Raw genomic sequence first — 15,362 nt, forward strand, 5'->3', positions numbered from 1 at the left:
TGATCTCTAAAATGGCTAAAGTGAAAGATGACACATTTCCTTTGTATTTTAGACAAGCAAATATATATATATATATATATATACTGTATATATATATATATATATATATATATATATATATATATATATATTCATATTTCACATTTTAAAAATTGCAAAAATGAAAATGAGCCAACGCAAAAGTTTGGGCACTGTGTATGGTTAGTACCTAGTAGCTCCCCATTTTCCAAGTATCACAACTTGTAAATGCTTTTTGTAGCCAGCCAAGAGTCTTTCAATTCTTGTTTGAGGTATTTTCATCCATTTTCCTTGGAAAATTCTTCCAGCTCTGTGAGATTCCTGGGTTGTCTTGCATGCACTGCTATTTTGAGGTCTAGCTAAAGATTTTCAATGATGTTCAGATCAGGAGACTGTGAGGGCCATTTTAAATCCTTCAGTTTGCACCTTTTAAGGTAGTCTAGTGTGGATTTTGACATGTGTTTAGAATCATTATCCATTTGTAGAAGCCATCCTCTTTTCAACTTCAGCTCTTTTACAGATGTTATGTTTGCATCAAGAATTTTTTGAAATTTCATTGAATCCATTTTTTCTTCTACCTGCAAAATGATATCCCATGTCTTTGTCTGCAACACAATCCCAAAGCATGATTGATCCACCCCCATGTTTAATGGTTGGCGAGATGTTCTTTTCCTGAAATTCTGTGCTCTTTTTCCTCCATACATACCTTTGATCATCATGGCCAAAGAGTTCTGTTTTAACCTCATCAATTCACAGGACTTGTTTCCAAAATGCAACAGGATTGTTTAGATGTTCTCTTGCAAACATGTGACCATGAATTTAATGGTAAAGATGGTAGGAGAGGTTTTCTTCTGATGACTCTTCCTTGAAGATCATATTTGTGCAGGTGTCTCTGAACAGTTCAACAATGCTCCACAAGCCAGAGTCTTTCAGAAGGTCTTCTGCAGTCAAGCGGTGGTTCTGATTTGGCCCTCTAGCAAATCTACAAGCAGTTTGAGGAAAGGACAACTTGAAAAGCTTTGCTATCTTCTTATAGCCTTCTGCTGCTTTGTGAGTCTCCACCATAGTCCTTCTCAGAGTGCTAGGCAGATGCTTAGAGGAAGCCACTGGCACAAGGTTAGGAGATTGGGTTTTTATAAAAGCTGGGAAATATGCATCAACTGGCTTTTTCTAATGATGATAGTGAACAAGCCATAACCCTAACAGGCTAATTAAGGTCTGAATACTTGGTCAAAGCTTTCTTTGCACACAAATCTTCAATGGTGCCCAAAGTTCTACATCGGCCCATTTTCCTTTTTGCAATTTTTAAAATGTAAGATATGAAAATATATGTTGTTTTGCCTACAATACAAAGGAAATGTGTCATCTTTAACTTTAGCACTTTTAGAGACCATTTCATCTTAAACTTGCTTAACTGCTCACAATAAGAGTAATTTTGAAAAGAGGTGGCCAAACTTTTACATGCCACTGTACATCCTCCATTCTGCTATGATTACTAGCATCATCAGGAACTATATTCAGATTGGTCAGAAAATGCTGGCAATAGCAATCCTAGACTAAACTCTGCACTAAAGAAACCAAACACCATAGGCTTAAGAATAAGAAGGGAATGTTCCACATCACTTTTATTACTTCTTGTGTCCAGTCCAAAGGGTCTTAAAGAGGACTTTCAGCAAATTTTTCATGTTGAACTGGACACACGATGTAATAAGCACTGAAGAGTAGAGTTGAGCGACTTTTACTTTTTCCGGATCGAGTCGGGTTTCGCGAAACCAGACTTTGTCAAAAGTCGGGTCGGGTGAAATCGGCCGATTATTGCGAAAAGTCGGGGGACGACTGAAACAAGAAACATGAAACCCAATGCAAGTCAATGGGGAATCAAAGTCTGCAGTGAGTGGAGGACAGGAAAACACCTACAGTGCCCATTTTAATGCCCAAAACATCAATTCTTATTACTAAAGCTTGTCAATCTTAATTTACTTTATAATAATAGTTAGGCATTGAAAACTGGGGGTCATTTGGCTAAAGTTGTGGGGGGGGTAGGGCTGGCTCAAGATTTTCGTGGGCCCAGGAAACGCGGAATACTTCATAGTGGTGGAGCAGGGAGAGGTAAGTATTTCAACTTTGCAAGTGCTTTGATCCTGAGCAAGCAGGGGGGGCCCACTCGTTGGCATTGGCACTGGCACAGGGCCCCTCATAGTACAGCGGTGTGTTTGATGGCGGGTGGCGCCTCCCACCGGCAGACACTTTTGCGTACTATGAGGGGCCCTGTGCCAGTGACGTCGCCAATGAGTATACCCCCCCACCTGATGAAGGAACTGCACTTTCATCTGCACCTTCCTCTTTGTCCCCGTGTATGGTGGAATAGTATGCGGGAAGGGGAACCTGACTTTCAGCAGTGTCAGATTCTGGCTGTGTAGAGTGCAAGGGGAATGTAGTGGTCTGGGTCAATGTACCAGCAGACTCATCTAGCAGTGGCTGGGCAATGGGCAGGATGAGGAGGAAACACAGATATAGGCCCAAATAATAAAGTGGGCTAAATGCAGTTCAAAATTGGTAACAGGACTAACCAGGCAGCATTGCTTTGTTCAGTGGAGGACAACTGTAAGGAGTGGCTGACACAGTGAGTAGGCCCAAATAAGTAAGTAGGCTAAATGCAGTTCAAAATTGGTAACAGGACTAACCAGGCGGCATTGCTTTGTTCAGCAGAGGACAACTGTAAGGAGTGGCTGACACAGTGAGTAGGCCCAAATAAGTAAGTAGGCTAAATGCAGTTCAAAATTCATAACAGGACTAACCAGGCGGCATTGCTTTGTTCAGCGGAGGACAACTGTAAGGAGAGGCTGACACAGTGAGTAGGCCCAAATAAGTAAGTAGGCTAAATGCAGTTCAAAATTGGTAACAGGACTAACCAGGCGACATTGCTTTGCTCAGCGGTGGACAACTGTAAGGAGAGGCTGACACAGTGAGTAGGCCCAAATAAGTAAGTAGGCTAAATGCAGTTCAAAATAGGTAACAGGACTAAACAGGCGGCATTGCTTTGTTCAGCAGAGGACAACTGTAAGGAGAGGCTGACACAGTGAGTAGGCCCAAATAAGTAAGTAGGCTAAATGCAGTTCAAAATTGGTAACAGGACTAACCAGGCGACATTGCTTTGCTCAGCGGTGGACAACTGTAAGGAGAGGCTGACACAGTGAGTAGGCCCAAATAAGTAAGTAGGCTAAATGCAGTTCAAAATTGGTAACAGGACTAAACAGGCAGCATTGCTTTGTTCAGCAGAGGACAACTGTAAGGAGAGGCTGACACAGTGAGTAGGCCCAAATAAGTAAGTAGGCTAAATGCAGTTCAAAATTGGTAACAGGACTAACCAGACAACATTGCTTTGCTCAGCGGTGGACAACTGTAAGGAGAGGCTGACACAGTGAGTAGGCCCAAATAAGTAAGTAGGCTAAATGCAGTTCAAAATAGGTAACAGGATTAAACAGGCGGCATTGTTTGTTCAGCGGAGGACAACTGTAAGGAGAGGCTGACACAGTGAGTAGGCCCAAATAAGTAAGTAGGCTAAATGTCTGCCAAAATTTTTTTCATAAATAAACAGGTGGCATAGCTAGGTACAGGAGTGGGCTCCTCTGCTGATTAGCAGACAGTGGTAGTAGGCGCAAAGTATTAACTGGTCTAAATGGAGGCCAGGGCCCCTGTATATTTTAACTATCATCTATCATTTCAACAAATTTGTATTGGCAGTGCCATTGAAGGATTTAACAGCACAGACTACACAGTGGTGGAGCAGGGAGAGGTAAGTATTGCAAGTTGTAGAGCACTGTTCGAGCTGGGGGGGAACACTCTCTCGTGGGTGGCGGTACTGGCACAGGGCCCCTCATATTACAAGGGTGTGTCTGACCTTGGTTGTGCACCACCACCATCAGAGACACTTCATTGTACTATGAGGGACCCTGTGCCAGTGCCGTCGCCCAAGAGTGGGCACACCCAACTGTCCAGGCAAACGGCACTCGCACGGGTGCTTGCGCCAGGTGGTGACCACGGCCCTGTGGGGGGAGTCAGCCCATTTAGGGAGGTATAAAAATGGCCTATGGGTAAGAGGAGGCCAAAAGCAAGACATTTTTCAGGCAAGCTACGTGTCAGCAGGGGAAGGTGGGGAAAAATAATTTGAAATCCATGATTGGTTCATTTTAATGAAGGTCAGATCATCGACATTTTGGGTACCCAGACGTGTCCTTTTTTCAGTCAGTATTGAACCAGCAGCACTGAAGACTCTTTCGGATAGCACACTAGCAGCAGGGCAAGCGAGCTCCTGTAATGCATATTCTGCCAATTCAGGCCAGGTGTCTATTTTAGATGCCCAGTAATCAAAGGGGAATGACCTGTGAGGGAGAACATCGATGAGGGAGGAAAAATAGTTCGTAACCATACTGGAAAAATGCTGTCTCCTGTCACTTTGAATCGACGCAGCAGTACCCATCGTGTCAGCGGTCATTGCGAAATCACCCAACAACCTGGTCATAAAACCCCTCTGTCCAACGCCACTTCGGATTTGTGCACCTCTAACACCTCTGCCATGTTGCCCCCTGCAGCTCGTGTGAGAACCATCACCGAAGCTGTGTGCTGGGAATGCCTGAACCAAACGGTCTACAAGAGTTGCTTGTTTGGTAGCCAATATTTGCTCAAGGTTGTCATCATGTGGCATCATATTTTGTAATTTTCCTTTATATCGTGGTTCCAGGAGACAGGCCAACCAGTAATCGTCATCGGTCATCATTTTCATAATGCGGGGGTCCCTTTTTAGGATACGCAAGGCATACTCAGCCATGTGGGCCAATGTTCCAGGTGTCATTTCACTGCTTGTGCTGGGTTGAGGAGCACTTTCTTGCAAATCAACATCACTTGTGTCCCACAAAAACCCTGTAGCTGACCTTGCAATGCCACCAGTTTCTATTGCCCCCTGAGAAGCATCCTCCTCCCATAAATATTCATCCCCATAATCCTCCTCCTCCTCCTCTTCATCCGCCACCTCATCCAGGAGAGTTCCCTGAGCAGACAATGGCTGACTGTCATCAAGGCTTCCCTCCTCCTCGGCTGCAGATGCCTGCTCCTTAATGTGCGTCAAACTTTGCATCAGCAGAAGCATTAGTGGGATGCTCATGCTTATGATGGCGTCGTCTGCACTTACCAGCCATGTGCATTCCTCAAAACACTGAAGGACTTGACAGAGGTCTTGTAGCTTCGACCACTGCACACCAGACAACTCCATATCTGCCATCCAAGTGCCTGCCCTTGTATGTGTATCCTCCCACAAATAAATTACAGCACGCCTCTGTTCGCACAGCCTCTCAAGCATGTGCAATGTGGAGTTCCACCTTGCTGCAACGTCGATTATTAGGTGGTGCTGGGGAAGATTCAGCGATCGCTGATGGTTCAGCATACGGCTGGAGTGTACGGGCGACCGGTGGATGTGCGAGCAAAGTCTTCGCACCTTCAGGAACAGGGCTGGTAACCCTGGATAATTTTTCAGGAAGCACTGCACCACCAGGTTCAAGGTGTGAGCCAGGCAAGGTATGTGTTTCAGTTCTGAAAGGGCTATGGCAGCCATAAAATTCCTTCCGTTATCACTGACTACCTTGCCTGCCTCAAGATGTACACTGCCCAGCCATGAATGAGTTTCTTGCTGCAAGTACTCGGCCAGTACTTCCGCGGTGTGTCTGTTGTCGCCCAAAGACTTCATTTCCAACACAGCCTGCTGACGCTTACCACTAGCTGTTCGATAATGGGACATCTCGTATGCAACACTGGCAGCTGCGGATGGAGTGGTCATGCGACTGCGCTCTGTGGACGAGCTTTCGCTTCTGGAGGGGTGAGGAGGAGGAGGGGTGGCGAACGCCTACAGCCAACTGTTTCCTAGACCGTGGGCTAGGCAGAACTGTCCCACTATGGCTGTCCCTTGTGGATCCTGCATCCACCACATTAACCCAGTGCGCCATGATGGACACGTAACATCCCTGGCCATGCCTACTGGTCCATGCATCTGTTATGAGGTGCACCTTTCCATTGACTGATTGCCTCAGTGCATGGACAATGCGGTCTTTGACATGCTGGTGGAGGGCTGGGATGGCTTTTGTCGCAAAGAAGGGCTGACTGGGTAGGTCATAGCGTGGTACTGCGTAGGCCATCAGGTCTTTGAAAGCTTCACTTTCAACGAACAGGTAGGGCATCATCTCTAACTAGATTAGTCTAGCAATGTGGGTGTTCAAACCCTGTGTACGCGGATGAGAGGATGAGTACTTTCTTTTCCTATCGAGAGTCTCTTGTAGGGTGAGCTGGACTGGAGAGCTGCATATGGTGGAACTAGCGGTGGTGGTGGTGGTGGACATGGCGGATTGAGAGAGGGTTGGTGATGGTATTCTTGATGTTGGCCTACATACAGTGTCTCTTACCAAAAACCTTGTGATTCCCCGACTGCTTTGGCCTTGCGATGATACCTCCACATTTGCTGCTGGTGGTGTCCTAACCGATTGGCTTACAGTAAGGGAAGTAATGTAGCGTTGCTGACTACCTTCAGTCTGAACAGGTGCACCAATGGTACAGGACGTTTGGCAGTTAGTCCAGGCTTGCAAGTGCATGCTGGTTAAATGTCTGCGCATGCACATTGTATTTAAATTTTGAAGATTCTTCCCTCTGCTAAAGGTCTTTGAGCATTTCTTACAGATAGCTTTTGACTGATCATTCGGATCTTGGTTAAAAAATTGCCACACTGCACTCTTCCTACTATCGAATACCTTTTCAGGCATTGCACGCTGTGCTACTTTCACCGGATGGCCACACTGTCCTAAAACTGTTTTTGTTTTTGACACACGTTTTTGGCCTGATACGGGCCTGCCAGATGACAGCTGTTGCGATGTAGATGGCTGCTGCAGATCATCCTCCTCCATTTCTGAGCTACTGGCAGCGGCACCCTCTTCCCCCAATGGCTGCCAATCTGGGTCAACAGCTGGGTCATCTATCACCTCCTCTTCAATGTCATGTGCACCTGCCTCTGTGTCACCGTGTAAGGTGCTATAGCGTTCGGGATGGGGCACCATAGTCTCATCAGGGTCAGTTTCTGGCTGAGTACACTGCAAGGGCAATTTAGTGATGTGAGTCAATGGAACAGCATAATAATCTAGCTGTGGCTGTGCATCAGTGCACTCCATGTCCGATTCATCTTGTAATGGGCAGTTAACAATTTCCCTTTCTAACCCAGTTACGGTATGTGTAAAGAGCTCCATGGAGTAACCTGTAGTGTCGCCTGATGCATCCTTCACTTTTGGTTTGGGTGAAGGACACAAGGAAACATCTTGTTCCTGACCGGGAGCATCCACTGACGACTTGCTGCTTTTATATTTGGAACTTTCTGAAGAGGAGGCGAAAGAGCTAGAGGCTGAGTCAGCAAGGAAAGCCAAAACTTTTTCCTGCTGCTCTGGCTTTAAAAGCGGTTTTCCTACTCCAAGATAAGGGAGCCTTCGAGGCCTTGTGTAGCCAGATGATGACGCTGGCTCAACACCTCCAGCCTTAGGTGCTATTTTGCTTTTCCCACTACCACCAGATGCTCCACCACCACCACCACCATCAGTACCAGCTGGCAACGACCGCCCACGGCCTCTTCCACCAGACTTCCTCATTTTTGGGAAAATGTTATCAAAATAACAACCGTTATATGGTACTGTAAAACAAGGTAGAAGGTGTATATAAACTTGTTGAGAATTTAAATCTCCCTTTTTATTTTGGGGAGACTGCACCGCAACTCAGGCCCAGTGTATAACACAACACAATGTAAGTGGCAGAACGTGGCTGGCTGATATACGACAAACTAACAGAACTGAAGTATATCCACTTTGTGACAATTTGAATCTCCCTTTTTTGGGGGGGAGACTGCACCGCAACTCAGGCCCAGTGTGCAACACAACACAATGTAAGTGGCAGAAAGTGACTGGAAGATATCTGAAAAAATCCAAAGACTGTAGTACAATTTCAATCTCCCTACAATGATCTCAGGACAAGTATGGCAGCAACAAAAAGGACTGCTGCACACAAAAGTGTGGACAAATAAACAAGACACCTGCAGAAAGGAGCAACAGGATTTTTGCTTTTAAAAAAGCAGTTGGTTTGCACAGCAGCGTGCAAACAGAAATGGAGCTATCAGGGAGCCTTATAAGGCAGCCTAATAAGCTACAGAGGTGATGCACAAAAAAATTGCCTCCACTGTCCCTGCAAAAAGAGGTGGTGTTGGACAGTGGAAATCGCTACAGCACAAGCGGTTTGGGGGTTAATCTTCCCTCCCTAACTATATCCCTTCTTCTGACTAAGCTGCAGCAATCTCTCCCTATGCTAAGATCGGCAGAAGTAAGATGGCGGGCGGTGTGCATGCCCCTTTATACCCCCTGTGATGCCGCAGACAGCAAGCCAATCACTGTCATGCCCTTCTCTAAGATGGTGGGGACCGAGACCTATGTCATCACGCTGCCCACACTCTGTGTCCTCCTTCATTGGCTGAGAAATGGTGCTGAACGACTTTGGCGCGAAGATCGACGACCGCATGGCCGATCCCACACTAGGATCGGGTCGGGTTTCATGAAACCCGACTTTGCTGAAAGTCGGCGATTTTTGAATTTGTCCGATCCGTTTCGCTCAACCCTACTGAAGAGCTGAATAAAACATTTTTTTAAATTCTCTCTGTTGCAGAGATATCAAACTATTTGGTTATAGGATGCTTCGCCCCCAGCAGTTTGCCCCCAGCAGTTCACCCTCAGAAATTCTCCCCCAGCAGTTCGCCCTGGTTACATTTCGCCCCCGCACATTTTGTCCCTAGCATGTGGCCCCCAGGATGTTTCGCCCCCGCACATTTCACCCCCGCACATTTTGCCCCCAGCAGTTCGCCCCTAGGTACATTTCGCCCCCGCACATTTCGTCCCTAGCATGTGGACCCCAGGATGTTTTGCCCTCGCACATTTCACTCCCGCACATTTCACCCCCAGCAGTTCGCCCCTGGGTACATTTCACCCCTGCACATTTTGCCCTCAGCAGTTCACCCCTGGGTACATTTCGCCCCCGCATATTTCGTCCCTAGCATTTGGCCCCAGGATGTTTCGCCCCTTCACATTTCACCCCTGCACATTTCACAATCAGCATTTTGGCCATTTCACCCCCGACAATTTGCCCCCCGATGTTTCTATCCCGGCAGTTTGCCCCCGGATATTTCACCCCCGGCAGTTCGCCCCTGGATGTTTGTAGCCTTATGGTTCATGAATTCCCATCCATCATCAATGTTTCGCCCCCAGCAGTTCGCACCCGAATGTTTCTCCTACAACATTTTGTCCCTGGATGTGTCGCCATCTGATGTTTTGCCCCTAACATTTTGACCTCAGATGTTTCACCCTCAACTTTTGGGGTCAACATGCAGGGAACAAAACATCTAGGGCTGAACATATCTGGTGGTAACATATACAGGACCCCAATTGCTGGGGATTCCTGTGGCTGCCTTTTCAGCAGCTCACCCAGTGTCTCTTCTGGCTGGCCTTAAAGGAGTATTATCACCCTAGAACAAAAAAACCTGACATACTTACCTGTCGCAGCTGCAGCTCCTTGGGTCATGGAGTGCAGTCTAGTGGTTCCCCGTGATGAAGACATCATGCCTCTGGCTGTCTTTTCATCTTGCCTGGATCACTGATCCATGAAGCATGATGAATGCCGCAGCAGTGAGGCCGAATGTCTCCAGGCCGCTCACTGACATGACGTCACTCCTGCCCCATTCATCAGTCAATTCAGGGGGCAGGATGCCTCTCCTGTCACCAAGACACTGCTGCGCATGCGCAGTGCCATGATGAGATCAGGCAGAAGAAGAGGAAGCTGGGAAGAAGGAGAGGACTCATGGTGGCCTCTGGATCCAGCATGGTGATCGCCAGCCAACACAGCCAGAAGAAGATCAGGCAAAGATGAGCAGAAGACCTCTAGGTAAGTACCAGGAGGGGAAGATCGGCAGCATGCCTACCGCAACATGATTGCTGAAAGCATGCTGCCTTATTTTGCTGTTCGGCATGAGAATACCCCTTTAATGCAGGCTATGTATGGAAGCAGGGGGATTGTTGACTGACTACAGAGTTAATCCCATCAACCATCTCTGCAGAACTGAGATATTGGCTTTGCTGAACAAAAGTGGTGGTTAACCAGCTTCTACAGAACCTCTTTATCAGGTCTTTAGAAGGGGGTTTTGGGATTAGCCCTCACAAAACACTCCAAAGAATGGAGTAGCAGATAAAAGTGGTATTCTCACTTCAGGATCCCTTTTTCTATTGATGCCCATTCCTCAGATTAGGCCAAGAATAGGGTCCAGTTGTATTCTGCATTGAACCAGCTGTTTATCAGCAGCTTTCAGCACCAATAACAATGACAAGTGACTAGAAGCTGCAGCCATAGCTCTCCATGATTTCAGTGAGATCCATGGAAGATGTGACAGCGCCTGGTAAAGAGCTGATCCACCGTGACATGCCTTATACAGGGCATGCACTGCTCTGTGCAGAGAAATGCATGATCTGGACGGGACTCGGTTGTGTGCATCCGGTCTTTCAGTAACAAATGGCCCTTTGGGGACAACCACTAAATTGGTGTGGCCCTTGGTGAATATGAGTTTGACACCCCTGATCTAGGACAAGTAACCATCATTTTACTGTCATGTGGTAGTGGTGTTACACTTAATGGCTTCTTTTTGTCATCCATTACATATCATACTGTATCTAGTGATGAGCAAACCCGATCTGGAGAATTCAGGGTTCGTATTGAACATTGCCTGCTTGGGTTCAACCACATCAACCCCAAACAGGCAATGTTCAGAGTTTGCTCATCAGAAAATAAAAATCACTTCTCTCCCCTTTGCTGAGGTCCCGACCTGTGTGGAGAGTCTTCCTGACCAAGGGAATCCCTAGCTAGGAATCCTGAAAGGGATTCCCTCGGGTATGATGACATATTCGCACAATATGGAAGTGCATGGAAGAGGACTGAAGAGAACCCTCCGTGTCTGCTGGTACCTCAGCAAAGGGGTAAGTAGCAATATATATATATATTCTTTTTACTATCTGGTCAGTGATGAGGATGTGGTGGACAGATCCTCCACTCCTCTGAGTCTCCATACCCATTGAGCTCAATGGAGATGATAGTTTGGGGGTGCTGAATCCGAACTTGGATTTTCTTGTGTGTTTGGGACGGAACTGCCCGACAAGAACTTTGACAGGTTCACTTCTCCCTAAACATATTTTTGGTCTAAGATGTATAAATGTGATCAAGTTACATTTTTTTTTAATTCCAAAACTTTGAGTTTTCTAGATAAGAAACTTTACAAACAGACAGAAAAATATTAACAATTGGTCAAACCAACCAATATTGCAGAACAATATATTTAAAGCGTAACTCTAAAAAAAACAAAAAAACTTTTGATATGTTATAGTACCTGTGGCACTGATCTTTTCCAATGTAGAACCCCTTCCAGCAGCTTTAGTTTTTTTTTAAATATATTTTCTAAATTTTATTTGGTTTTATGTGAAGTCCCATCCAAGTTACAGCAGCAGGCTCTGTGTGCTGCAGGATTTCAGTGGTTTCTAAGGAAGTCTGACCCCCTTGGTAGCAGAAATTGTGGACAGATTCAGGCATCCTGTGATACATTCAGGGCTGTTCGATCACAGCCCTCTGGAAAGTTCCCCTTCACCATATCCTCATGTGCTTCATCCTGGACAGCACTCTGTACAGTACTTTTGTGGCATAGGGATTGATGATGGATGGGAATTCATGAACCACAAGGACAAACTGGCGAAACATCCAAACACAAAATCCTGGGGGCAAAACAGGATACAAACATCCGGGGGCGAACTGCTGGGGCAAACTGCTGGAGGCAAAACATTGATGACGGATGGGAATTCATGAACCACAAGGATATAAACATCCAGGGCAAACTGACGGGGGGTACTGCTGGGGGTGAAACATTGATGACGGATGGAATTCATGAACCACAAGGGTACAAACATCCGAGGCAAACTGCTGGGGGCGAAACATTGATGACGGATGGGAATTCATTAACCACAAGGGTACAAACATCCAGGGGCGAACTGCTGGAAGCAAAACATTGATGATGGATGGGAATTCATGAACCACAATGGCACAAACATCCAGGGGCGAACTGCTGGGGGCAAAACATTGATGCACGGGAATTCATGAACCACAAGGGTACAAACATCCAGGGGAGAACTGCCGGGTGTGAACTGCTGGAGGCAAAACATTGATGATGGATGGGAATTCATGAACCACAAGGGTACAAACATCCGTGGGCGAACTGCCGGGGGCGAACTGCTGGGGGCAAAATATTGATGATGGATGGGAATTCATGAACCACAAGGGTACAAACATCCAGGGCGAACTGCCGGGGGTGAACTGCTCAGGGTGAAACATTGATGACAGATGGGAATTCATCAACCACAAGGGTACAAACATCCAGGGGCGAACTGACGTGGGCGAACTGCTGGAGGCAAAACATTGATGATGGATGGGAATTCATGAACCACAAGTGTACAAACATCCGGGGGTGGACTGCTGGGGGCAAAACATTGACGGACGGGAATTCATGAACCACAAGGGTACAAACATCCAGGGGCGAACTGCCGGGGGCGAACTACTGGAGGCAAAACATTGATGACGGACAGGAATTCTTGAACCACAATGGCACAAACATCCGTGGGCGAACTGCAGAGGCAAACTGCTGGGGGCAAAACATTGATGACGGACGGGAATTCATGAACCACAAGGGTACAAACATCCGGGGCGAACTGCCGGGGGCGAACTGCTGGGGGCGAAACATTGATGACGGATGGGAATTCATGAACCACAAGGGTACAAACATCCAGGGGGGAAATATCCGGGGGTGAACTGCCGGGGGCAAAACATCCAGGGGCGAACTGCTGGGGGCGAAATGGGCGAACTGCTGAGGGCGAAATGTGCGGTAGAGAAATGTGCAGGAGTGAAACATCCTGGGGGCCAAATGCTGGGGACGAAATGTGCGGGGGTGAAATGTACCCAGGGGCGAACTACTGGGGGTGAAATGTGGGGGGTGAAATGTACCCAGGTGCGAACTGCTGGGGGAAAAATGTGCGGGGGTGAAACATCCTGGGGGTGAAATGCTGGGGACGAAATGTGCGGTGGTGAAATGTACCCAAGGGGCGAACTACTGGGGGCAAAATGTGGGGGGTGAAATGTACCCAGGGGCAAAATGCTGGGGATGAAATGTGCAGGGGTGAAATGTACTCACAGGGGCAAACTACTGGGGGTGAAATGTGGTGGGGTGAAATGTACTCAGGGGCGAACTGCTGGGGGCGAAATGTGCGGGGGTGAAATGTGCGGGGGCGAAATGCTGGGGACGAAATGTGTGGGGGCGACATGTACCCAGGGCGAACTGCTGGGTGCGAAACATCCTGGGGGCGAAATGCTGGGGACAAAATGTGGGGGGGCTGAAATGTACCCAGGGGCAAACTACTGGGGGTGAAATGTGGGGGGGTGAAATGTACCCAGGGGCGAATTGCTGGGGGGAACTGCTGGGGGCAAACTGCTAGGGGTGAACTGCTGGGGGCGAAACATCCAAATCCCAAACTATTTGGTACTAAAACAAGTCCAAGTGGGCATTGCCAAACAGATTTTGCTGTGTTTACTTCATCCTCTTTCTAATACTGAACAATCATAAGAAGTCACACTGCAGAAAGAAAAGCACATCCCACCATAGCTCTGACAATGAGTCTGCTCACCTCACTGCAGAGTGATGACATATGCTGGAGCACAGCAGACCTGAGTGTGATTAATTTACTTTTTCCATACTCGATGCCAGACTTGAGAGCTGAAAACGGTCATTTACTCACATTCTGCTGTGCTTCAGAACTTGTCATTACAATGTAGTGGAGGCATTCCTTTCTTTTCCTAGTGTGTTACTGCCTACTAATGATTGGGCAGTGTTAGAAGGAGGATGAAGTACACTCCTCCAGTGAAATCTCTCTGGTAATGTCCACTTCAACTTTACATTTTTTTAACTGTTTAGGTGCCAAGTACTTTGATTGCTAATGTCTCCACAACGAAAAGGTGTAACTGGTAAAACAAACAAACAAAAAAGTGAAATTCTGTTCTGCAACACAAATTCCAGTGTGTCTAGTTCATTGTAAAAAAAGATAATGAAACAAACCTCTTTGTTGGAGACAAAAGTCTTGCTTAAACTTATACTTAGTTTTGGAATTTCTAGAGAAGCATTTGGAACTATAGACTAGTATATAAAAAGAGAGTTTCAAATGCCTGCATGTTTTTGAGTCCAACGACTTGCAGTTCGGCAGAATTTTTTCTTGTTTGTCTTGTAGATCTCTGCAATGTCTGGTATTAAAGAATCATCTAGGTTGGGATCACAAAGTAAGGAGTATATGGACGACAAAACCTTTGAGAGAGTGAGCTCTGGAGACCACTATGAACTCAATCATCTCCGACTAATCCTGCTGAGAAATAAGTAGGAGGGTCACTCTGCAGGGCAGTTAATTCTTTCTGTATGATCTTCTCTGCTGTGGAGCTGCCCAGTCAGTGAAGGGAAGAAAAGACAGGTTTCCAGTCTTGTAGAGATGAACTGGTTTTGAGTGATGTGGGCTTATATTTCTTTATGTTGGGAAGCATTAGCTTTTCCTACACTAGAATTATTTTAAGTTGAAAATTCATATACTAATGTTATTGACATGTAACATTTATGTTTAAAGTTGTATTTTAGGTGGCTTATCAATTGCAGTTTATATGCTTTGTTTCATTGCATATTTACATGACCTGTACATGTTTATGGTGATTACAAACCTATTATAATGGTTTTAATTCTGCACAGTTTGTTTCTGCCAAATTCCTGTCAGTCCGTTCTACTGTGATCTTTCCTATATATACTCTCTGTAAAGTATAGCCATGTAAAATATAAAAGTATCATACCGTTTTAATTGATTCTTCAAGTGCTTTGTTAAACATCCAGTCCTCATCTTCTTCCCCATCCTCATTTTCTGCCTGTTAGATAAAAGAGTTATAGTTTAGCATTTGGGTAGCATAATGTACCATCTAGATGATAAGGTAAGAAAAATACTCTGTATAGGCTTCATCCTCTCTATACATTTCTTTCATTGTCTGTTCATGATTAACAAGAAATACACTTCATATTGTATTACATTAATTGTCATGCTGCAGTACTAGTAAAGGTGTTTGTGAATGTTATGCATACAGAGCAATTTATCTAATTTACTAAGTGCTTATAACGG

General features: G+C 46.1%; 1 protein-coding gene across 6 annotated transcripts in view; it reads right to left on the bottom strand.

The window, feature by feature from the left end:
• The window catches only part of EPSTI1 (epithelial stromal interaction 1), a 454,026-nt gene that overhangs the window by 88,296 nt on the left and 350,368 nt on the right, over positions 1–15,362 (bottom strand). For all 6 annotated transcript variants that reach the window (XM_077297337.1, XM_077297335.1, XM_077297334.1 and 3 more), the window contains exon 8: positions 15,043–15,114. In XM_077297337.1, coding sequence (XP_077153452.1) covers positions 15,043–15,114 — 72 coding nt within the window. The remainder of the gene's footprint in view (positions 1–15,042; positions 15,115–15,362) is intronic.

Source organism: Ranitomeya variabilis, chromosome 3 (genome assembly GCF_051348905.1).
Source record: "Ranitomeya variabilis isolate aRanVar5 chromosome 3, aRanVar5.hap1, whole genome shotgun sequence".
In the NCBI taxonomy this organism is placed as follows: Eukaryota; Metazoa; Chordata; class Amphibia; order Anura; family Dendrobatidae; genus Ranitomeya; species Ranitomeya variabilis.